General features: G+C 38.0%; 4 protein-coding genes across 4 annotated transcripts; 3 read left to right on the top strand and 1 right to left on the bottom strand.

Moving 5' to 3' along the window:
* Window positions 1-711: 711 nt before the first annotated feature.
* On the top strand, window positions 712-4,830 carry LOC103947155 (protein N-terminal asparagine amidohydrolase). Its single transcript, XM_048586111.1, is given in 10 exon segments — window positions 712-892; window positions 1,769-1,954; window positions 2,683-2,747; window positions 3,031-3,130; window positions 3,239-3,301; window positions 3,416-3,574; window positions 3,764-3,878; window positions 3,881-3,941; window positions 4,068-4,187; window positions 4,508-4,830. Coding segments are annotated over 10 exon segments (1,062 nt in total). The 5' UTR covers window positions 712-838; the 3' UTR covers window positions 4,647-4,830.
* An 806-nt stretch (window positions 4,831-5,636) lies between these two features.
* LOC103945822 (S-adenosyl-L-methionine-dependent uroporphyrinogen III methyltransferase, chloroplastic) lies at window positions 5,637-8,385 on the top strand. Its single transcript, XM_009356405.3, has 5 exons — window positions 5,637-6,265; window positions 6,485-6,562; window positions 6,654-6,723; window positions 7,470-7,747; window positions 7,950-8,385. The coding sequence occupies exons 1-5, from the start codon at window positions 5,702-5,704 to the stop codon at window positions 8,097-8,099; spliced, it is 1,140 nt and encodes a 379-aa protein (XP_009354680.1). The 5' UTR covers window positions 5,637-5,701; the 3' UTR covers window positions 8,100-8,385.
* A 6,304-nt stretch (window positions 8,386-14,689) lies between these two features.
* Window positions 14,690-19,387, top strand: LOC103947152. Its single transcript, XM_009358010.3, has 3 exons — window positions 14,690-15,183; window positions 15,278-15,908; window positions 17,982-19,387. The coding sequence occupies exons 1-3, from the start codon at window positions 14,690-14,692 to the stop codon at window positions 19,095-19,097; spliced, it is 2,241 nt and encodes a 746-aa protein (XP_009356285.2). The 3' UTR covers window positions 19,098-19,387.
* A 10-nt stretch (window positions 19,388-19,397) lies between these two features.
* Window positions 19,398-23,795, bottom strand: LOC103945929 (zeaxanthin epoxidase, chloroplastic-like). Its single transcript, XM_048586434.1, has 10 exons — window positions 22,791-23,795; window positions 21,347-21,509; window positions 21,029-21,103; window positions 20,847-20,947; window positions 20,606-20,721; window positions 20,315-20,526; window positions 20,117-20,208; window positions 19,852-19,966; window positions 19,652-19,755; window positions 19,398-19,536 (listed from the first exon to the last, which is right to left on the bottom strand). The coding sequence occupies exons 1-10, from the start codon at window positions 23,216-23,218 to the stop codon at window positions 19,461-19,463; spliced, it is 1,482 nt and encodes a 493-aa protein (XP_048442391.1). The 5' UTR covers window positions 23,219-23,795; the 3' UTR covers window positions 19,398-19,460.
* Between the last annotated feature and the right edge of the window lie 392 nt (window positions 23,796-24,187).

Raw genomic sequence — 24,187 nt, 5'->3', positions numbered from 1 at the left:
ATGACAAATAAGAGAGGGAGGGATAGCTACTGATGTTATTGATCTTTTCTTCTTCTCAGTATGTTTTGATAGCAATAGAGTAACTCTAAACAAACGTATTAATTACATATTGAGATTTACAGCACACACTTTTTGAAAATACAATCCTCATTCATTTCCTAAGTCCACATCATTGTGTGAGCATTCATTAATCCATCAATGTTTTCAACATCTTCACACTTCTCAAACCTCCTTTTATCTAATCTTTAAGTAAATACAAATTTCCTATCAAGCAATACTCATTGTCAGGTGAAGAGGGTGTGAAATTTTTTTATGTAATTTGTAGGAAGGAGGGTGTGAACCATCAAATTCATGTAAAAACCTTCACTTGTGTTCTTTGTATCATATTTAAGACCATATCTTTTATTTTTACAAGCAATATTGATGAACATTTTCTAGTTTTGATGCCTTTGTTGGCTTGGCTATAACAAATATTTTTTTATTGAAGTAGGGTTTAGGGTTTAACGATGCCAAGTTCAAGTTTAAAATCTTGCTCCTTTCTCCCATATTACTGCATGTATCAAATACAAAATAGTTTGTTTTAAATCTAGAACTCGAGAGCATTGGCCCACACAGTTAAACCATAGGCTGGGTATGAGTTTGAAAGCCCAAGTCAGTCGACTCCCAAACTGGCAACTTTCAAGTCCACACGCACCCCACTCACTACCAAAATATATAAAATAAAAAAAGAGAGAGATCAAAGTTTCGAGTCTTGGTCGTCTTCGTCGTCAGACTCCAACTTTGTCCATCAGCAGCTCTCGCCGTCTCTGAGTCTCTGTGTGTGTGTTTGTGTGAAATCATGATCTTTGTTGATGGGCTTCCCTTTTCTACAGACTCTTCTGCATCGCCTAAGGTACTCCCTCCTCTCTCCTCTCTCTCTCTCTCTCTCTCTCTCTCTCTATAGATAGATATATAGGTATATATGTGTTTGGTTGATGAGAAAAAATGTGGTGGGAAAGAGTAAAGTAGAAACAATAAAGTTGCCCAACTGTTTGCCTTACTTGAGGCAATACTAACGGAAATTTTTAAATTTCTAAAAAGTAGATATTCCAAATTTGTGTCCAGCATTTCATCTGCGATTGTTGTCAAGAGCTTTTCTTTGTAGAAACAAAACAAATTATAAAGCTAATTCTTTGATGCTTACGGTATGGGTTGTAGTTACTACCTTACCTAGCTGATGCGGTTCTAGTTACCACCTTACCCAGCTGATGCGGTTTGCAGTTACCACCTCACCTCATTGTCTTCAATCATGGTTGTTAATCAATCATAGCCGTTGTAAGTTATGGGTTTTTATGTATGGGGATTGGGGAGTTGTTGACTCTCCTGCTTTCCTTCATGTATATGTACATGTATCTTTGTAATTGTAAATCACAAAATCAATATACAATCTTTTTATCAAATTCCACAATGCTCTAAGTTTCTGATGCAATTACTTATGAAACAAATTTTAAAATTAAAACTTCTATTTTGTTTGTTGCAACACCTTAATCTGCAAGATGAGTACTAATGAAGTTTATGTTTATTAGATTTACCTACATTATTTGTACATATAATAATAAAGTATACCAAAACTTCAAATAACTACATTTTTTGAGAAACAGAATCTGGAATTGTCTTCTGACGGATAATTTGCTCGCTCAAATTCCTCTACTTTACATTTTCCATAAAATATTTCTGCACTCCTTGCAACACATTTATGATAGAACTTAAAGCTTGTGCTCGTGAACAGGGACGGGATACTCTGGTTGCTCTACTGGAACACCCTGCTTTGGTAGAAGCCTCAAATTCGTTCAAAGCTATCCCGGAGAGGAGATTCTCTGTATGTGAAGAGTCAGTTCTGGACACATCGCCGCGTAGTAAATGGGTTTATTTGTTCCAGAGAGAATATGCAACTGTTGATCCAGCATTGGTGGATGTATGTTTCTTTCTCTATTCCTTGAGGCAAACACTCGTCAACATGTGGCATGAACTTTTTCTTTCATATATACAGCGGAGAGACATCAGTTTAACCTTTCTTTACTTAGTTCACTTATTAGTATATGATGCCAGTACAACCATTGAACCATTCTTCCAGTGTTAACATGCTATCTTTCAAAGGCCTATTGAACTCAAAGAAAAGGGTTAGCATCTTGTCCATATTAACTTTGTAGTAACTACTGTTAGTGAAACCATGGTGGCCAAGAACCTTATGCATGTTGAAGGCCTTCATTTGAGGAAAGTGGCATTTGATAGTCCTGCACGCTGAAAGCTGTCCTGGTACTCTTTTCAGCTTTAATATAGGCATCCTTGTGTTGCAATGTGCAACATAACATAGAGACTGCATGGTGAACTAAAATAAAAAGTACATAGGTTGATGGCTACGAGTATAGGCTTCCTTATTATCTTGTGCAAAATGGAAGTCATCTCATGATTTATTCATGGCCATCCTGATGGTTCTTAAAGTTATCATATTTTCTGCCTTAAAGAGATGGATGTAAGTTAGTGTCATTGTATTGTTGATGGTTTTGGTTGATGGTTTTTCTGAAATGGTTGCTAGCTATTAACTGATCACTTTCATGGTAATTGTAGTTTTAGTATCAAGAGTACTACTAATTATTCCTTTGCTAACTTCAATTTTTTCTTCTTGGTCTTCCTCGTTAAAAGTTTGTTGGAACTGATGAAGCAACAACCTGTATCGGTGTGGCCATCCGGAATCCTAGAAATGGAATGTAAGAAACGGATTATTGGGGATATAATTGTTTAAATCATACCAGTTTTCAAATAGTAATTTCATATTTGGTTCTACTTTTTTAACAAGAAATGCCATAGATGCCAAAACAAACACCAAAATTTGGACTCCAATTGAAGTGGTAAATATGACCAGTTCTAGATCTCTTATCATCGTAACAAGTAAGACATTTTCATGTCATCTACCATTCCATTTGGCGATTAAAGTTAGGAAACTTTTGGTGCTCTAGTACTGTTGTTTCTCATTGTGTTTTCAAACTGTAGGACCTCAGTTGCTCATATGGATTCTCCAAACATTGTGGACACGGGTTTATCCCAAATGCTGTCACTCCTTGTTGACCATAACACGGATATGGAGTTAGATGTACTATTCCTAACTGAAATGATTTTGTGACTTAAATGGTTATATGCTTTTTATTGACTCATAGAATCTAGCATAAATAAAGGAATATTTCATGTTCACAAAATGCAGGTGCATCTAGTTGGTGGATTTGAAGATGTTTCAACTAATGTTTGCTCCAGGATCCTCTACTTTGTTATTGATTTTCCAGAGGTGTAGTTATCTACTCAGAAACAGGATACTTCAAGCTGAAAAATATTTAACTTTGTGTGCAGCATGGTAACTACAAGCACTGGATCAGAAAGTCAGGAAAACTTGGATGGTTATTCCTTCCCTTTAGGTGTCAAAATTGTTGAAACTTTAAGGAAGAGACCGGAGAAATTCCATATACGTACTCTATGCATTCTTGGGCATAACACTAGAAGGGATCCCGAGGGAAACGCGTACCCAAGCTTCAACGGTTTCATGGTTAGCTTCAACTCCATGAATTAAATATCAATTTGTTGTATGGCTAATGTTCATTTAAGTCAGGTTTAAAATGAGATAAACCATCACATTTTTTGTGTGCTCACCTGTGAAGTTTATAATGTTGTGTAATGTGTGTGAGTGAAACTTCTGTTAAATCCTTCATATTGTAGATATTTTTCACTATTTCAGATAGGAACTTCCACCGGATCTATTACCCCAGCTATCTTTGACAAAACCTCAAGATGCCCTGATGAAGTTGTCAGGAGAATTCGAGTTTCTGTATCATACGAGGACTCTAGTTGGAAAGAAAGTTACTAGAAACATATGATACCCAAACTGATCATTTCAAGATAGCTCCATGTTGCTGGTAAGAGTTACTTCATCGATTATGCCTTCAACTTTTAATTACTTTGCAACATATCTCTGCTTCTCTTAAAGTTGTGTTCAACCATGCCAGCAACATTGACCTCACATATCGTTTCTATTCATGCAGGACACTGCAGCAGTTACATTTTGCTTTGTCATTACAACACTACTCTGATTCAGAAATCCTTCTCATGTGTTCTACTTCACCTTCTGCTGAGAACCCAGATTTTGTGGAGAATATGAGAAGGTATGCACAATCGAAAGTAGACCCATCTTAAAGTTCTTAGTGATCACACACACGCAGAAAAAGAATTTGAATATAAAGAAAGAAAAGAGGATATTTCCGCATGATAAAAGAAGAAAGAATAAAAGATTGACAGGAACTGCACAGCAAGTTGATCACAAGTAGATGCATTGAAGTTTTTCTTGTTTCTGGCTCGTGTAATCATAATCTATCAGTCAAGACTTGTCTATGTTGCAATTCCTAGAAATAGGATGATGTTCATCCCATAGAATAATGTTAATTTCGGGATATTGCTTTAACTAAATTTGGTAATCTTGATTCAGGCAATGGGACTACCTAATTAAACACCCAGATTGGAGAGAAACCTTTCCCATGAAGCAGCCACGCATATTTGAGAGGACTGCTGAAGGTGGCTGGAGAAAGCCACAAGGTGCTGATACATTAATGAATAGGAGGTTCTAGTTATTTTGCAATCTTACCCATGTCTCTAAATTTAGATGATCATGCAACAAATTTGAACTATCATGTTCTCGGCCTTTAAAAGAAGGATGTAAGTTGGTAACTCATCGCAATCTTAGCTGTTTTTGTCAGCAATTGCTTGTTGTTAACTGAGTACTTATGTGGCAATTGAAGCGTCTGTTTGATAGCTATTTAGTTTTTAGTTTTTAATTTTACTTTTTGCACTTGAGATATGAGGAAAAGTAAGAAAGGTGGTGGAAGGAAGGGGAAGAAATAAAGAAGAGTGAATGAAAACAAAATATTGGAAGTGAAAACAACTTAAATAGTTACCATTTGATGACAATTTTGTTCAGTGTTAATTTTTTCAGATTTTTGCTTGAGATATAGGAAGTATATATATGAGAAAAGTGATGGATGAAGAACGGTGATGGGAGGGAGAGGAAGAAACAGAGAAGAATGAATTAAAACAAAATCTTGTGTTCCATGAAATGCTTTGTGTCGGTTGTCCCAGGAAATGCTTGTTGGGACTGAAGAAGCAACAACCTTAGGAATGTTGGTGTTGCCATATGGAAAATGGAATGTGAGACATGCTTTTATTGGGGACTTACATTAACATCTTTAAAATGTTTTTAAAGGGTTATTTCGTGTTTGGTTCTTCCTTTCTCATTGAGGCATGCGCAACAAACTAAAATACTATTGAAAATACATGCGTATGGGTGTATAGTACACGTATACGCATGCGTATAATCGGCAAATTTATTAACAAAAGTACAAAAAACTATAACGAGGCAATGGAGAGGCCAAAGCAAAGAAAAGGAGAGGCGGCAATAGAGACCTTTGAAAGCCCTAAAAAGCCACTTACTTGGACTCCTCGTGCTTTCAAAAGCCACCAGCCGAATTCCAAATCCAAGTCCAACACAAACACTCGCTCAATACTTACAGATAACGAGAAGAACTCAAACTCGCAGCAAAACAAAAACACCTGCTCTCTTTCTCTCTTTACTGGTTGGAGTTTTGTCTCTCTGAAATTCTGAATCCTTGTCATTTCTTCTCTTCTTATGGCTCTTGTGAGTCGGATTCAGTCTCTCTCTGCCTTCTCTTCTTCCTCCACCCATTTCAGAAAACCCCACTCCTCCTCCTCCTTCAACCCCATTTCTTCATTACGCTTCAACTCCACTTCCTCCAATTCCTCCTCCTCACCTTTTACAGAGAAGGCTTCTATCGAGAGATACCAGCGAGACCACTGGCTCTACAAAAACCAACATTCAGAATCCGACCAACCCTTACCCACTCCCTGCTGCTCTCTCCCGCCCGATTTTGATTCCTTGAGGGAAAACGACATCGCTTTGCAGCTACCCGAGCTCAGGAACCTGCTTCAGGTGCTCAGAGAAAAGAGGCAGACTCAAGGTGATCGAGGCGGCTGCGGGCCCGGGAATGTCTTCTTGGTGGGGACGGGGCCTGGGGACCCCGAGCTCCTGACAATGAAGGCTTACAGAGTTATTCAGACTGCTGATTTGTTGCTCTATGATAGGTTGGTGTCCAATGATGTCTTAGATTTGGTTGGCTCTGGTGCTAGACTTCTCTATGTGGGCAAGACTGCTGGGTACCATAGCAGAACCCAGGTAATCAAGCACTCATCTTTCTTAATTTCCATTTCCGAAACCAAAATCCCTTTTTTTTTTTTTGAGTATATATTGGGTTTCGAATATATGGGTTCTGTGTCACAATAAATTTGAAAGCTTTGTGCAATTCGGTGAATTGGGTATTTGCGTTTGTGTTTGTTTGCATCTGGGTTTGTGGGATTTCAGGAAATGAACTGAATTTGTTTTCCCCTCTTTCAGGAGGAGATACATGAATTGTTACTGAGTTTTGCCGAAGCTGGAGCTAATGTTGTGAGGCTAAAAGGAGGGGATCCGCTGGTGAGTTTTTATAATGGTCTTTCATAAAATTGTGTCTGTTTTTGCCTGTGATATCATGTTCCGTCTTGTAAAACATATCGATTTTCTTTAGGTGTTTGGAAGGGGTGGAGAGGAGATGGATTTTCTGCGGCAACAAGGAATTGAAGTTAACGTTATTCCAGGTACAATCACAAATCAATGTAGTAGCGCTGTTATTTAGTTGACATTTTTATAAGAATGGTGGAATGTCTCATGGACATGTCTACATTGTTTCCCCATTGCTTTTTGAAGAGAGAATGTTCAACATTGCCATCTCAAGATTCTCAACACATTGATAAAGTTTCAGTAATCTAATTTCAGAGAATTTAAGATGGTCCGCAGTCACAAAGATCTGCTAAAGCTGAACATTATTAGCTATGCTATCCCTGTAGAAATGTTCTATTTTAGCAGTTAGTTCCTTAAAATTATGACACTTCATTGGCATTTAAAATTTTTCCTCGTTGGAAATCATAGGTGAGAAGTCTTCCGTATGCAAAAGGGTGACTGAAAATTGAGATTAGTACACTTTGCTTCTTAATTCCTGAAGAATTTTCGAACACATAGGCCATTAAGTATAAAGTTTCGGCTGGGAGCTCTTGTAACTTGTAAGATGGAATGAATGGTTAAGAGGAAAGTAAAATGCCAAGTTAACACATTGAAAGATGGGGGGAATTTTAGGTGAGTCTTCATCCATATGAATATGTTATATATTAGGAGTCTAGGAACAACTTTTTTCCTATCTAGGTTGTGGCCTAAAGAACTTATAGTTTGTGTCTGTTGGAAACAAATTTTCTCTTCCCTTATCCAAATTGTGCATCCTTTGTTTTCTTTGACATGATTATTCTCTCAAAAGGTCAAGCTATTTGATCAAAATCTTTTTACCTTTCAGGTATTACTGCTGCTTCAGGGATAGCAGCAAATCTAGGGATTCCGTTAACTCATCGAGGTGTCTCAAATAGTGTTAGATTTCTCACCGGCCACTCCAGGAAGGGAGGAACAGATCCTCTGTTTGTGGCAGAGAATGCAGCTGACCCTGATTCGACCTTGGTGGTTTACATGGGTTTGTCGACTCTCCCTTCTCTTGCTCAAAAGTTGGTGCATCATGGTCTACCGCCAAATACACCAGCTGTTGCGGTTGAGCGAGGGACCACACCTCAACAACGCATGGTAAGGATGGTCTCCTGTTAGTGTATTGGTATATCCCCATGTTGGACTTCAGATGGTGTCTTTTCTTTGCCTGATTACCTGACATTTGTTTCATTTTAGGACCTTTCTTATACAGATAGGAATTCAGATCGTATGAGTTTGCCCATTTCCATAATTCATGTATTTAATGGAATTGATCGTTGTTGCACGTGCATTCATACAGGTTTTTGCAGAACTCAAGGATGTTGCAGATGAAATTGTATCAGCCGAGTTAGTATCACCAACGTTGATCATCATTGGTAAAGTAGTGGCACTTTCACCGTTGTGGCCATATGCTTCAAAGGAAGTATCGTGTCTTGTAGAAGCACTATAGGCGCATCTGAGGCTTGACTACAAGTGTTTTGCCCATCCAATTAAACTTCAGACCTTAGGCTCGCGGCTTGTGAATTTCGGTAATTAGAGCTTTAGTTCCTAAGCCAGGATGATCTTCGATTTAGGCGGAAATTGGTTTTTTAGCAGCATGAGAGCGTGATTAATTAATTAAAACAGTAGAGTTTTTGAATGTTTTTGAAATGATTTGTACATGACAAGATTTTAATTAGGGGTGTTTGATCAAATTTGAAGCCTAAGGTAATGTAATGCGAGTTAGAATTTGAATAGTTTGGGTTGGATGGATGGGTCATCACATTGACAATTTGACGCAAGAGGATAAATATCAACAACTCTAATACAAACAGTGTAGCATGTGTTCATAGTTTCCTACACAACCCCGCCCATTGACCCATTTGCACATCATAATTCACGAGGCAAAGAAAGGAAAACTAATGAAAAGAAAATTTTGAGTTTTAATGATAAGGATGAAATAAAGGGTAAAGTGAATAGTATCATGATTGACTTTTTAGTGTAAAAATGTGGTTTTTCATTAAAGTGAACAATACCGTGGGCTTTTTGTTAAAACTCCCGGCAAAGAAACCATTCCACTTTAAGAAACCAAAGAGAAAGAAACTGTTGCTGTTCACTATCCGCGTGTGGGCAACCTGTCCTGTTTGGTAGGCCAGATGAGATAGGTTTGGCTAAGTGAAATGGTTTGGCTAAATGAAATGGACTTGAGTCAAGTCAATTGTTTGTTTTGTCAAAACGTGAGATAGAACATAATGAGTTATGAATCCACAATATAGTGCTTTATTTAACATATCCTTATATATAGGTTACAAGTCTCTAACAGCCTAATCTTATTCCTAAGGTTAAATCTTATTCAACCCACAAACTCATGTATTATATAACGAGTGCCTTGATAATTTTATCTTTTCCTAAAATCAAAGAAAGTCACGTTAATTGTAAGAGAATCAAGATTATTTGATAACCATTTTGTTTTCAGATTTAACTTTAAAGTCAAACAAAATAGTCGTCGCTTACCTTTCGTTCTTAGTTATTTAATTTTTTTGTTGTACTCTCTTTTATATTGTATAATTAAAATCAAACGATGAGTGACTGCGATTTTCTTAGACCCTAAAATCTTTAAGAACAAGACTCATGTTGTTAGTACCAACATTTATAAATGAAAGTTACGGTTTAATGTTTCAATGTTATATTTGTCTAAATTTTTTTTCTCAAACATTCATTATTATGACAACTCATTGCAAGGCTTAGTTCATTCATCTACCCTTTTAGTGTACATACAATAATAATAAAAAATAAATAAGAGGTTTCTAAGACTAAGGGTGGAAAAAAATACCGAAAAATCCAAACTGAACCGAAAAAATCCGAAAACCGAACCGAAAAAATCCCAAATCGAAAATACCGTATGGTAATCAATCTCACATTTTCAATTGTTCGGTAATCCCGAACCGAACCGAAATAATAATATATATATATTATTTAATTTTAAATATATTTTGGAATTGTAACAGTCGTCCGATATCTCAACCGTTGAATTCAAATAATACCCTCACTCAGTCACACTCTCTCTCAACCTCACCTCACCCTTCTCGACCTCACCCTCACTCAGACTCAGACTTTAGTCACTCTCTTTTCGACCTCACCTCACCCTACTCGACCTCACCCTCAGTCACTCTCTCTCTCTCTCGACCTCACCTCACCTCACCCTCCTCACTTATTTCTCTCGATCTCTCTCCTCCTCCTTATTTGCCGTCTTCGAATCCGGCCACACCCACATCACACTAGTGACCCTACCTCTCTCTCGACGGACCTATCACCTCTCTGATCTCTCTCTCTCTCTCTCTCTCTCTCTCTCTCTCTCTCTCGACTTCTCATCCCTCACTGTGGAGTCTTCCTTCTCATCCCTCACTGTGCACCGATTCTCCCCCAAATCAGGTAAATTTTGAATTAATTTAGGGTTTGAAAATTAATTTAGGGTTCAAATTCTAGATTAGGGTTTGTGAAATTTGTTCGCGTTTTGGATTGGATGTTCATGATTCTAGCCTTAATTTAATTTCTATATTTATGTTTACCATTAGGTTAGGGTTTATGAAAAAAAATTTCGATTTAGTAATGAGACTATTACTGGAATTTGGTTGACCCCACAGTTTCATGATGATCTGCATAGGTTAATAATTAGCTTCCTTTAAACATGATATGAATGTGACATACATGATAGAGAATGAGAATTGCTATCCCTTTCTCTGCATTTCTTCTCATGTCTAGAGAATGTTAATGTTGATTGTCTTGAGTTAATTTTTAGGCATGAGGCAGAGGTCATGTTCGTGACATGCTTGCAGCTGGAAGCCTGGACATTAAATGACCAATATGTGGTTAGATAGACCAAAGAATCTTTGAATAATTAAATGACCAATTTTGTATCCGTGCATGGAATATAAATATTCTGATGGTTTTTCATCATGTGTAAGGAATGGCTTCCAGAAAGATAGGTTTGCATAAAAATGATCTTGGGTAGTTTATAAAGATCTGGACTAAACATAGTTTTGCAAATGGACCTTCCTTATATGCTGTGAGCCTTTTCTAGTAGTGAAACATGCTTGAGTCATATTTTCCTTTTGGCGGTGATTAACCTTGTTATAATTTGTTTGTTATGACACACTAATGAATGCTTGAGATATGTCAGAGATTTTTTTGGAACACAGAAATTGAGTTTTTTTTTCCCTTCTTATCTGTGCATGGGTGTTCGTTATATGCTTTTAGATTCACTTATTTACTTTCATGTCATCGAGGTTATCAGCACCTGCTAGGACATGCAATTGCATTTTAATTGTTCTTGATGCAATAAAGCCAATAACTCACAATCGTCTAATTGAAAAGGAGCTCGAGGGATTTAGCATAAGGTCAGCTGTAGCTTTGTTTGTGAAATTCCGTCCTCAGATTTCACTATTTAAAATTACGTATTTCGTATTCGTACTCTTAGTTTTGACACTTTTATATTTACGGCGTATAATTTTTCTTTTCGATAAATAAAAGATGAAAATTGCCCCTATTGTATTAAACGAGAGTCTTTGCAGACGTATTTGATCCCTACATATTTTTCCATTTATCTTTACATATTTGGATAGTGCTCGTCGATACGAACGTGTGAGCGCAAACAAAATGTAATTTGGAATTATAACAAAGAAGGTATAGACGAGCAAAGACAGGGGCGAAATTATATTTGACCATTATCTAGAAGGCTCTAGATTTGCTGGAGCAGTGATATGGCGCCACATATGTGGCCAGATGGAAAGATGAGAGGAGAAATGAGGATTGGACTAACGAATCAGAAATAGGGGAAAAGTAGTGAACCAATGGGAAGGAAGGAAAGGAGGGAAATGGGAGAGGGGGAGAAATAGCCAACCCGGGTCGTTCCTTTGACCCGTTTCCCTGCTCGACCAGACCCAGTTTCCTCAACTCTTTCTCGTCACTTTTCGACAGATTTTACGACAAATCACGTCGGGCCAACACCTTCAAACGAGTCGCCGACCTTCCCTCTTCATTTCTCACTCTAGTTCGAGCCATCTTGGCTCTTGTTTCGTGAGAATCAAAGTCGTGGGCTTCGTGGGTGTCACCGCGACGATCTGCCGTTCCTGCAACTACCATCTTCGACTTCCACCATCAATTAACTTTCCTTGAATCCAGGAACCATGCCCAATCATTGGTCGGAGAGTTGGGGTTTGATTTGGTAGCAATTCAAAGAACATCCAATTCTAAGGTTCTGGCGGATCAAGGTGAATTCAAGCATCTTTTCGGCCGAATTGGACTTTGGCCCAAGTATGAAAGTTCTTCCCTTGTTGTGTTCTACAATTCTGTAAAATTTGGTAATTTTTGGAGTTTGTCGAAAAGTTGAGTTTTCTTTTTGCCGGAAACCGCCACCATTAGCGACGCGTGGCCAATGGGCTAACTTTGTCTTTCTAGGCTAAATGCGACATCTGATTGATGAAATTTCGTTGTTTGAACATATTTTCGTTAAGGTGCGCCACTTGACCATTATAACAATCAACGATCTGATCGTTAGATCGTTATCAAACTTTAATATGTTATTATACGTAGTATTTGAGGACCTTAGGAACTTAAGGATTGAGAATCCGATGTACGGATCTTTCTGAATTGAATTTCTAAGTTTGTAAAACCAAACGTTGGCCGCTACTTAATTTTAGCAATTGGCGAAGATCCAACCATTGGATTGTTCCGAAATTTTAGGATATTGTTCTAGAAGATAAATGAGACTCTTGAGAAATTACGGATTGTAAATCTGTGGGTAGATATTCTGGATCTAATTACGTAGGGTTGTGGACCCCACCATTAACTGAGAGTTGACTTTTGATCAACATGTTTCGAATCATTCTTAAATACTAAAATTAGTACTACTAAAGACTAAGTGAAGTCTAGTGGGCTTACATTGGTTAGTGAGTAACTTTAATACATATGATCTAGTTATTACCTTGAAATCTCCGTTCTAGTATTCTTTGTGGATACGGCATGATTTTAGAACTATGTTTTATATTAAATTATTATTTTATATTGGATTGGGAATACTTGTGAAATGTGATTTGAAGTGCCAGGTTGAATTGTTTGTGAAATGTGAGGCTTAGTAGTGGACCGTTAAGCCATTGTGATCGGGATTTATTGCTTCGATATCGTTTCATTTCTTGCTTCATTGATCCGTTCTAAATTTAGTACTTGTGCTTGCTTCATATCTCGTTTCATTGTTTCATTCTCATTTGTTGAGCTGTTATAAATTAACTACTTTGATTCATGTTCTTTTGAGCCGTTGATATGTTTCTTGGACTTCCACTCAATTTCGTTGAGTGGTCTAGAACTGGGTTCCACTAGGGTTCCGTTAAGTGGTCTGGTTCCCTACTCCGTCTAGATTTCGTTGAGTGGTTCGGAATCCCTCGTGCTCCACGATTCCGTTGAGTGGTCCGGAATCGTATCCTGCATTGGATTTCGTTGAGTGGTCCGATATCCATTGTACTCCGCGATTCCGTTGAGTAGTCTGAAATTGTATCTACTTGGATTCTGTTGAGAGGTTCGGAATCCCTTTACTCCATGATTCCGTTGAGTGGTCCGGAATCTCGCTTGATATTTTGGTTCCATTGAGTGGTCCGGAACCCGATGTTGTTGGATATCGTTGAGTGGTCCGAAATCACATTCTTCAGAGATGTAGGCTTTCGGCCGAACTGTGTTGCTATAGCCCTGCATTTTGGTGTATTGTATGTGTTATTGATTGATGTGATTCTGGAATGGTATTGGAACATGTGTGTGAATGACATGATGACAACTCTCGTTTGGCTTATGGTTGATGTGTAGTGTGGTACTCTTATGTTTTTTACTAGGAAGTGTTTTATGAACAGTTCAGAGTTTAACAAATGGTGAACTACGAATGACTTGATCTCGTCTGAGGGTACGTAAGCAGCCTAACTAGAAGGTTAGATGCAGTCATAAAGTATACAAAAAATTACTACGCAATCAGAATCTTGAGTTGTGTTTTGTCCATATCCTGAAGCGAGGTATGTTAGATATACGGGTACTTGATGACGTTACGTGTCGATCCTGGACATATGTCGAGATCGAAGCGTGACATTGTTTCTAGTTTGTATAGCTTTGTCATTTTGTTACTTCAGTTTAGCAGATCTTAAGTCAATTTATGCATTGGTCAGTATGCATGACTTGCAGAAGTTCTCCGTTTCGTTTACATAATTTGAATATGCTGGAATTTCAAATTTTGATTGTACCTATGCTCTACGCTTTGATTACATCATATAAGCTCTTTTGGGATTCCCGGTTTGTCCCGAAATTTCGAAATATTTCGGATTTCAAAAATTTGGTTTGAGATTGATCTTCAAATTACCATCCCGAAAAATTTCGGTTTGAAATTTGGGATACTTGTTTCGGGTCGGTATCTTTACCTAAAAAAAAACAATTTATAGATTTGGAGCTTTAGTCTGGTCGTGGGCTGTACCGTAGCTGGGTTGAGGCCTCAGTTTTGATGAAGAATCCAAGTGAATAATTGAAGACCAAATCCAAGTCCAAGGGAAATACGTACAAGAGAAGAATCAGAATATCCGAGATCGTGTGAACAAGGACACGTTGGTCAATTACTGTTTATCCATTTCTCCTCCGCCTATTTTTAAGTTGCGTGCTCGAGAGCGACTCCCTGCTCTAACCTTATATCTATAAATTATACATATTTCACCTTCCCTTCTTAATTTTCGACGTCGAAGAAATTGAGAAAGATTAAAAAATCATTAAATCAAATAAATTGCAGAAGATTTTTTTTTTTTTTTTTTGGGTACAAGGTTAAAAGATTAAAATCAAATAAATTGCAGAAGTTTAAAATATGAAAATTAACAAAAAATAAAATAAAAGATGTACAAGAGATTCAAACCGGTGTTTGAATAGCGCCAGCATTACAAAATAATTATAAAGAAGGAAGGTGCGGTGGTAATATTTGAAAGAAGAAAATGGAGGGATGAGAACGGAATATTGAAATGAAATTAAACCAAACCAAAATAAAATATGGACGATATAAAAAGCACGGAAGCAGCAGCCTCCAATCCACAATCCAAACCCATAATCTTCACCATGAAAGGTGGCGCTGCGGCTGCCGCTGACACTCCTAGTTTCAACCACAACAACAACAATATTACTACTACTAGTGACCAAACGACGACCTCTACGTCCTCCTGGGGCACGTGGGAGGAGCTCCTGCTAGCATGCGCCGTCAAGCGTCACGGCGTCCACGACTGGGACACCGTCGCCATGGAACTCCAAGCCAAGACCTCTCTCCCTCCCCTCCTCACCACCGCCTCCAACTGCAACCTCAAGTACCTCGACCTCCGCCGTCGTTTCCACTCCCGCCAACAAAACGACGACGTCCCTCCAGACGCCGACGACGTCCACCACGATCCTCATAACAATAATACTACTAATATTCCCTGGCTCGACGACCTCCGGAAACTCCGCGTCGCCCAGCTCCGTCAAGAGCTCCATGGCTACGACGTCTCCATCGTGTATTTCTTTTTATTTTTCATTTTAAATTTCACGTAAATTTTTAGATCTGAGTCCGAGCGAGTTATTTTGATTGAATTGGATTAATTTTGGCAGGTCGTTGCAGTTGAAGGTGAAGAGGTTGGAGGAGGAGAGAGAAGACAGCTTCAAAGACGACAACCCCAAACCAGATCTGGAGGAGGAACAGCAGCAGGACTCCAATCGGCACAGATCAGAAAACGACAAAACAGTTCGAGGCAAACCGGACGGTTCGAAACCGGACCACGAGAACCAGTCGGTGAACGGCTCCAATTCGACCTGCTCCAAAAACCTGGACCATGACAACAAGCCAGGTCCAGGAGATCGCGCCCTCTCTGAACCGGGCCCGCTTTCGGCCGGTTCCGATGAACCGTCCAAAAAGACAGGGAGCGGGCAGTCGGATTCGGACTCGGACAAAGGAAGCTCCGAAACGGTGGCTAAGAAGCGGAGGGTACGGGGCCGGCAAGGGAAAGGTGGGGGCGACTCGGCGGGTGAGCTGAGGGAGAGCAGCGAGGCGCAGAGTTCGGTGAGCTTGACGAAGAAAAAGAACGGGAAACGCCATCGCAGAATGGAGGTCCCAGAGCAGCAGCAGCAGCAGCACAATAACGAAGATGTATCGTTGGTGAAATCAGAGCCGTTGATTGAGGTCCTGCAGTTGATCCGCGCGCACGAGCATGGCTCGTTGTTCGAGCGACGGCTTTCTGCCCAGGTATTTTTGCTTATTTAAAATATCTTTATTTTTGATGTTTTTTATTTTACCGACTTTTATGAATCCACTTAGGAAAGTAAGAAATAAACTTAAAGTCGGACATGATAGGTTGAATGAATTTGTAACACCACGTTAATGTGTCGTGATTTCGTGACGAAAAACACCATGTCTGCCAGAACTACCAAACATGCATGCACAAAAACGAAAACAAGATGGTATAAGCAAAAGAAGAAAAAGAAAGAAGGGGAGATATTATTATTAATCTGTTAAAAAACGACTATCCGTTTTAATCAAAAGCTAATTGAGTTTTGGTTTAAACTTTTGTGCATATAATTTGGTCATAACAAGGGTGTTATGGTTACTGTATAATGGGACTGTGTGTGGGCGAAACAAGTGGTCATGATGTTTCCAAAAATGGTTTATTGTTGTTGGTTTGAGAAAAGTAAGTAGAAAAGTACGCGTGCGGCTGAAATTCCTGCTCCGAGCCCTACGGGGGTCTAGGTTTAGGTTTTTGCATGAAAAACTCTCTGATACTATTGCTTACCTGCATTTTTGTTAACATATTTATTTACATTTATGGATTAAAACCTAGTATACGATAATTATAAAAATAAAAAAAAATAAAAAAATTTACTCTTCGCAAAATAAATGATTTTTTTTCTTTTTATAAAATTCTTAAATGTATATGGTTAAATTCATCCGTAACATTATAGTGTAAGGATGAATACTCTTAACCAATTAAACTATAAATCACTTGCTAATTTGGGTGTTAATGTGTAGTGTGTGTTGTGTTGTGTGTGTGTGTGTGTGTATTTCATAAAAGAGACATGGCTCCCTAAGATTGAGGAGGAGCTCCTCCTCAAGATACGTTGTGGTTAATTTACGGAATTTCGTACTTATGATCAGAATCGTTCATATTATAAATCACACTGTAAAGACCATCTCTATAAAAAATTAATTAAGTATAAGTTCGGTTAGTCAATTAATTGTAGCAAATAGGTAGACGTTTTGTAATTTTTCTATCGGCTCCGTCAATCTGTTTTTATACAATTCGATGACTTAATATTAATTTTTTGCATAGATGATTTTTACAAAGTATAATATAAACGATTTCGATATGAATAAATTAGCCAAGTAATGAATTGAGAAGGAACTCCTCATTCATTGAGGAGCCAAGTTAGTTTCATTTCGTAATTCCTAAAACATAATGCTAGGGACTCCTAAATTATTTTAATTACTAAATGATGTAGGAAGCATTATAACATGTTTGTTTGTAGTTGGCAATTTAAAATTTGTCACATCAGTTGCCATTCAAATCAAAATTTAAATTTAATTTTCTTTGAAAAATTAGATTAAACTAGAATATTTTTCAAATAATACAAAAATATTGATTAATTATACTGCCTGCGCAAATGTGTTTGATAATTTTGCGGGAGTATTACTTTAATTTACTTATAAATATGAAATCAGAACACGCTAAATTAAAAAGTAAGACTCTAATTACTATTTACTAGAACAGTCTATTACCTATAGTATAAAATTCAAAAAAAAAAAAAAAAACAAATGCGGTGATTTTGCCCCCATCGGGGTCATGGACCCACATAGGCAGCACCTTTTTTGAATAAAATTTTCTTTTCTCTTATTTCTATCTCCTTTCATTTTCTCTTCTCACACTTTCATTTTTATCCTTTTCTTTTTATAAAAATTCAAAATAAGATGTTGGCGTAATTTAATTGTTACTCTTCAAATAAGAAGAAAGAAAAGAAAGAGAGATTGGAAGGAAAGAAGATCCTACTCTCACCTCTTTTCATCGAGATCTTTTTTTCTCCTTGAAAATTTGAAATCTTTTGGGTACATCCTTTTATAAAATATCCAGATTCTTTTGTTGCTATATACCTTTTTAAAACTTTTCTTTATTTGGTTTTTACCAAAATATGGCACAAAAAAGCAAAAGAGACAAGTGCCTGGTTAAATTACTGTGTTGCCTTAATTTATGTTTATTTAACCAAAAAAAAAAAGATTTATTTATATTCTTAGTGCAATGTGGGCCCACAATGTGTGATCAATGTACAGGAAAGCGACAAGTACAAGAGCATTGTCCAGCAGCATGTGGACCTGGAAACCATCCAAAGCAAGCTCCGCAAAGACTCATACTCCTCTTGCTCTCTCTCCTTCTACCGAGACCTGCTCCTCCTCTTCAACAACGCCGTCGTTTTCTTCCCCAAATCCTCCCTCCACTCAAAGACCGCCCACCAACTCCGCCGCCTCGTCTTAAACGAAATGAAGAAGAAGAATCTCATCACTCGGCCCAACCACGACCCTGCACCCGAACCATCAGATTCGGTAGTTCCTGCACCCGCCACAAGTCAACAACCCAAACGCCCTGATCAGCTCGAAAGATCAGATTCCTTGCTTTCCAAGCAAAAGTCTACTGCCCCTATCATCGTCTGCCGCAAACGAAGCTCCATTTCGTCAAAGCCTTCCGCTGCTGCTCCTAGCTTTGGTCAAACTCTCAAGGGTGACGACAACAAGAAAGCAGCAGCTTTTGATCTTAAATCGTCCATTAAGAATAGCAAGGCCTCTTCAGATAATCATGCAGCAGCTCAAAAGCATGGCGGTTCAGTAGTATTAAAGAGTGCTGCTGCTGCTAAAGCAAAAGACAACCCTGTGATCACTGGAACCAGAGGCTCAAGAAGAACGAGTACTAGTATTGCTCATCACGAGAACAATACCAATGCTTCCAAGAAGAAACAAAGTGCGAGCCCGGCAAGTTTGAAAGCGGAAACTCCCAAAGCGGATAAGAATGGGAAAATGGAGGCAGCGGGGTCAGACAAAAAGCGAAGTGCAGCTGCTGATTTCTTAAAGAGAATAAAGCGGAATTCACCTGCGGACACATTGAAGAGGGGTGGTACTGGCACGGGCACTAGTTCTAGATCAGGTGGAGAGCAGAAGAGGAGGGGAGGTATTGGTAAGGCTGACAAAGTTAAAGAAAGGGTGTTAAGGCAAAGTGGCAATAAGAAGAAACAAGCCAAGGAAGAAAGCAGCAGTCCATCCAGGCGAAGCGTAGGCAGGCCGCCCAAGAAGGCAGCTGCTGAGGCCGCAAATGCAGTAGCTTCACCAAAGCGGGCACGGGAAAGTGGAGGAAAGCAAGAGGCTTCTAGGCGCCCTAAAAAACGGTCTAGGAGGTAAATTAGTCGTCTAGCTTCAATGCTTCATGCATGGCCAAGGAAATGAAGTTTTAACTTTATTCATCTATATTCTAGTGAGGGATAGGGAAACTAGAAATTAGCAGTAGGCAGATAGTATTCCCTAATCAGTAGTCCCTAGGGTTTTTGTTTTGGTCGATATGTTTCTAGTGTATGCTTGAAGGATTTATTATTTTGTGTCAAAATATCTGTTACAAGCATATGCGATGTAATGTACAAAAAGCACTTACTTAGAATCAACCCCATAATAATCGTGCATGGCATCAAGTAGAACGACTCTGTTCTTGATCAGTGATAGTTTCTTGCTTCTGTTAGAGAATTTAACATATTGTTGATGACGTCTTTCTCACGAAGTCATTGAAGTTTGTGATTCATTCTGCTGTTTGTATGATGGATCCTTTTCTCTCCCTTTGAGAGATAACCTGTGAGAAGAAGTGCGCATAGATCAAAATGAGGATGACTGAATGAAGGATGCTCATAGAATTGAAATGCGAAAAGGAATCGAAACAGGTTTCTATTGTGTTTATGTTCCCTTACCCATGCCCCGTTATTATCCAAGTCATAAATTCTGGCATACAAAATTGCAGAAATGCACGAGCCATCGGAAATGCAGGGTGCATTATCTTCAGAGTTGATAGATGCTGCAACCACAAGTACATTATTTTCTTCTTAAAAATAGAAAATTAGGACAAGCCTTATAAGAGGTTTAAGTGGGAAACTTGGTACAGAAAACTTACAGCCAGGGGACCAAATTTGAACTCTATGCAAGGTCGGTACATAGCAAGCATTTCCGGTGCCATTCGGGTGGCTGCATGCACTATACCAACACGCCTCATTCTTTTTGTTGCATATCTAATCACCATGAATCCAGAATGAAGCCAAAGTTAGTATGCCGGGTTAGAGATCTTTAAGTATACAGAAGCTTGTTCGTATTCTAATAAGTTACAGTGCTTCAAGATTTAAGCCTAAATCTTGGATCAAGAGATTTAACCCTAACCGTACCTTCTCAGGGCCAAGACAATTGCATCTGTCCTCTGAGCATTGGAGCCAGTACTGGGAACTTGATCAAGCTCATCTATAAGCTGGTAACTGTCCTGCACATAACATCATTGAAGTAATGAGTCCATGGAGCTCAAAAGAGGGTATTCCGTCCAATTTTCTGATATGTGAAAGATAAAATCTATTTCTAAGACCCGATACCTCAATTGCCATGCATCCTCCTATTCCAAGATTTGGCTGCAATGGATGAGCAGCATCACCTAGCAGAGCAACACGCCCGGTTCCCCAGGAATATATCATGTCTCTATCGTAGATATCTCTTCGTAAAATCATGGACTCAGGTGTTTCTTGAATTAGAGCAACCACTTCCTGACACCATTTTCCAAATACCTCCAGGAGCCTCTTCTTTTTACCTGCAGCTTATAAGATTCAGATAACTGGTAAATGGTTAGGCACTACCACAAGTGAGAGAGAGAGAGAGAGAGAGAGAGCCTTCAGGAGGATCAGTGCTCATTGGTGGCTGCTTATGGAAGGCCAACCATTGCATATTCCCATGCCCAACTTCTACTGCACCAAAGTACTGGTTCGTTCCCAAGAAGATCCGATACCTTCAAACCAAGAACATGTTGATTGCAAGTGAAAATATTTGATCTACTAACTTTATTTAGGATTTTACGCCTTAACTTGTCGATGTTCAAACATTCAGCATGTAAATATGAAAGCATATGCATACCCAACACTATTAACATATGATGGGACAACTTTAGTGAGTCCACTGTAGCAGGTGTAATTTGAGTATTTTGCTTCCCGTATGCCAAACAATTTCGAGCGCACCTAGTGACGAAGAACCCAAAATGTATGAAGTTGAAAAGAGGATATGTTGGAGACATATGGTTCGAAGAAGAGACAACTTACCTTTGACCAGATTCCATCGGCTCCTACTAAAACATCACCATCATATCGTTGTCCATCTTCAAGGATCACTGTAACCTAATTGTTAATAATACATACGGGAAGAGGTTGAGGAACTTGTACAGAATTCTGAAAAGTTACTAATCATAAGAAGTACTTAATGAATTATGATCTGGAAGTTGATCCGGGGAAAATGTGGAAAAAACCTTTATTTAGGAAGTGAAATATATAAAACATTATGAGACTCCCAGCAAAAGCATTAAGGCAGCAAAGACCAATGCACCAATATGTTAGGATTAGTTGAATCGAATGCCACTCAACCTTGTTAGGGTCTTGAATGAAGTCCACCACTTTCGATTTGTTTCTCAGAATGTCAGATCCAACTGCATTGACTAAGATATCCAGAAGCTCCATCCTGCATATTACTTGAGTGATAGGAAGCCCCCTACTTACAGCACTCGATGACAGATCAAACTTGGTAAACCTGAAGCGAAAAGTAAAAAACCAAAGATCAAATACAAACATGAACTAAGAAATCAATTAAGTCTTTCTCAATTTAAACTCACTAAATGGAGAAATTAGCAACGATATATCCTCTTATACAACATCCAGAAGCTGCCCGTATACAGTATAAGTGATTCATAAAAAGAGTCTGATTCGGTGGTGTTGAGTTTCTATACTTCAACAATATTGGCCTGTTTTTAGCCATTCAAGCTTTTGGGGTCCAGTGATTGTCTAATATGGCATGAGAGCTCGGATTTAAGGAGTCATGGGCATAGTGATGAAGACCTCCAATCCCAATTCTCTACTTGTTTGTCGATTTTCAAGGTATGTAAGTAAAAGGGGTATTGGTTTTTGTAACACCGCGCTGAAGCTTTTGCGGTCGAGTACTTGTGTAAGAGTAACAAACCTAAAACCCTCCAACTCAAAAGTCAGAAATAAATACCACTAGATGCCACTTACTACGGTGAGAATCAAATCTAAAACCCTCCAACTCAAAAGTTCGTCTTTGGTGAGAATTAAATACCACTAGATGCTACTTACTACGGTGAAATTCATCGTTGGTGAGAATTAAACCTAAAGCACTTCAACTCAAAAGTCAGAAATAAATACCACTAGATGCCACTTGTGAGTGAGAGGTCTTAAATTTGATTCTCACCAAAGGCGAATTTCAATGGTTAAAACCTAAAATTTTTTGCTCCAACCCTTCTGGGTTAAATTTTTAATTCGAGATTATTAAATAATGAATTTAGGATTCTTAAAGTAACTTTAAAAAAAAATTATATAGACTATCTAAATTTAATTTTATGAACATTTTAACCTCAAATGTTTAGATATACTGATAAATATTGAAAAATTACTAAACCGACACCATGAAACTCGTGGAACACTATGAAAAAATATGAAATAAATGAATATTTTTAAATATTTTAGATTTAAATTTAGATCATTAGATATTTTTCTTTACTGTTAGATTTGATCATATTAGGTCTTAACCGTTGAATTCAATAAATTTATAAATATAAAACTAAAAAAATACACATATTTAATGGGTCAACCCACTAACTCGGTAGGAATTCTAGGATATATTTGCCAGAAAAATGAGTTTTAGGTTAAAACTCATAGTTGGCCCAATAGTTGAAGCAAGTTGAGGTAGGTTTAAAATCTAAAATTTGAGTTTTATTTTAAGGGTTGACAATAATCTTAGTGTAAAAATATCGTTTTTCAAAAAAAAAAAAGAGGAAAAAAAATTGGAGGCTTGTACCATTCGCCTGAGACTCCGTCAGCATAGCCATTGATTCTGTTGCCAGTTTCACAACCTGCTTCCATGATTTGTTTCACGACGTCCTCGTCAATGGCTTCCAGCACTGCCAATGCACTACTCACAAGTTGAATTGGTCCACGTCCTTTCCCCTCCCCTCTCACTGAACTCGAGTCTTTCTCAAACACCTGCACTTGGAACCCTCGATGTTTCGCTGCCAATGCCAAAACTAGCCCCCCAATGCCCCCACCGGCGATCAGAATTTTAAGCTTCCTTTTGCCACCCATCTCTCCGTCCGAAGTTTGATCTAATCTACTAGTTTTACATCTTATTACACTGTTGCCTCTAATGATCCTAGTCTTACTGTATTTTTTTGCTCTAAAACTAAGACTCTGGTGACATGAACTAGGATACAGAGAAGAGACCCCCATTGTTGACCAAAAACAGAAATACAAGGTTGCTTAGTGTCCAATACTTCGTATATGCATGTATATATACATAGCAGGTAACATAGTCATACCATATTAGACAATCACATCGTACAACATACACGCTATTGAATTCATGTATTTATTGAATTAAATACCCACCAACGGGAGAGATGGAGTTTGAAATTATCAACGCCTTAGACTATAAGGATGGTGAATGTTTTTTTTTTTTTTTAATATTCTGAAAAAAATAAAAATAGATGTCAATAATGTCAAATTTTTGGGCATATATTAATGTTGTAAAATCAATGGTAGGTGTAGTGGAATATAAAATAAACGAGACACAATATATTTACGAGGTTTGGCAACTGTTTACGTCCTCCGGGCAGCAGCAGTACTTTCTTTCATTATTTGAAATAATAGAAGTATAAAATAACTCTCACTATTTTCTTTAGCCTAGCTCACTGGTATTTTCTCCTTCATACCCTTTTTTTTTTTTCCTCCTTCATACCTCTTCTTTCTTTTCTCTCTTCCTTTCCTCCGTATGTTTTTCTCTCATATCTTTCTTCTTTTCTCTCCTTTCCTCCTCCGTATGTTTTTCTCTCTTCTCTTTCTTCTTTTCTCTCTTCTTCCTTACTCTGTATGCTCTCATTTTATAGGCAAAAGATTACTGTAATAACACTATTTGTTTTACAAACTTTCTTCAAGTAAATAGTGAAATTATTGTGCATAAATAGTAACTCATTTGTTTTTCTTCATATAAATAGTAATTCATCTAATTTTTCTTCAGATAAATAGTAACGAACTATTTATGTTGACCATCCATCCATATGTAATATTATAACACTTAAAAAATATATATATCGAAGTATTCTTTTCAAGGTAGACCAAATGTTTGGTAAATTGAAATAACAAGATAATGCCTCGTTTGGTAGTTCGGACTGTATTGACTATTTATTTCAATCGGATAGG

The sequence above is a fragment of a genome, unplaced genomic scaffold (genome assembly GCF_019419815.1).
Source record: "Pyrus x bretschneideri cultivar Hongxiangsu unplaced genomic scaffold, Pyrus_bretschneideri_v1 Contig24, whole genome shotgun sequence".
NCBI classification, from domain to species: domain Eukaryota; kingdom Viridiplantae; phylum Streptophyta; class Magnoliopsida; order Rosales; family Rosaceae; genus Pyrus; species Pyrus x bretschneideri.
This window is presented reverse-complemented; position numbering and strand designations above follow the sequence as displayed.

Coding starts and splice junctions, on each gene's coding strand:
- LOC103945929 (XM_048586434.1), bottom strand. CDS start 23,218: ATGGGGGTCTCTTCTCTGTATCCTAGTTCATGTCACCAGAGTCTTAGT. Junction 20,527..20,605: donor GAGCACTGATCCTCCTGAAG/GCTCTCTCTCTC, acceptor TATAAGCTGCAG/GTAAAAAGAAGAGGCTCCTG. Junction 19,537..19,651: donor TGGATAATAACGGGGCATGG/GTAAGGGAACAT, acceptor TTCTTCTCACAG/GTTATCTCTCAAAGGGAGAG.
- LOC103947152 (XM_009358010.3), top strand. CDS start 14,690: ATGGACGATATAAAAAGCACGGAAGCAGCAGCCTCCAATCCACAATCC. Junction 15,184..15,277: donor GGCTACGACGTCTCCATCGT/GTATTTCTTTTT, acceptor TAATTTTGGCAG/GTCGTTGCAGTTGAAGGTGA. Junction 15,909..17,981: donor AGCGACGGCTTTCTGCCCAG/GTATTTTTGCTT, acceptor ATCAATGTACAG/GAAAGCGACAAGTACAAGAG.
- LOC103945822 (XM_009356405.3), top strand. CDS start 5,702: ATGGCTCTTGTGAGTCGGATTCAGTCTCTCTCTGCCTTCTCTTCTTCC. Junction 6,266..6,484: donor GGTACCATAGCAGAACCCAG/GTAATCAAGCAC, acceptor CCCCTCTTTCAG/GAGGAGATACATGAATTGTT. Junction 7,748..7,949: donor CCACACCTCAACAACGCATG/GTAAGGATGGTC, acceptor GCATTCATACAG/GTTTTTGCAGAACTCAAGGA.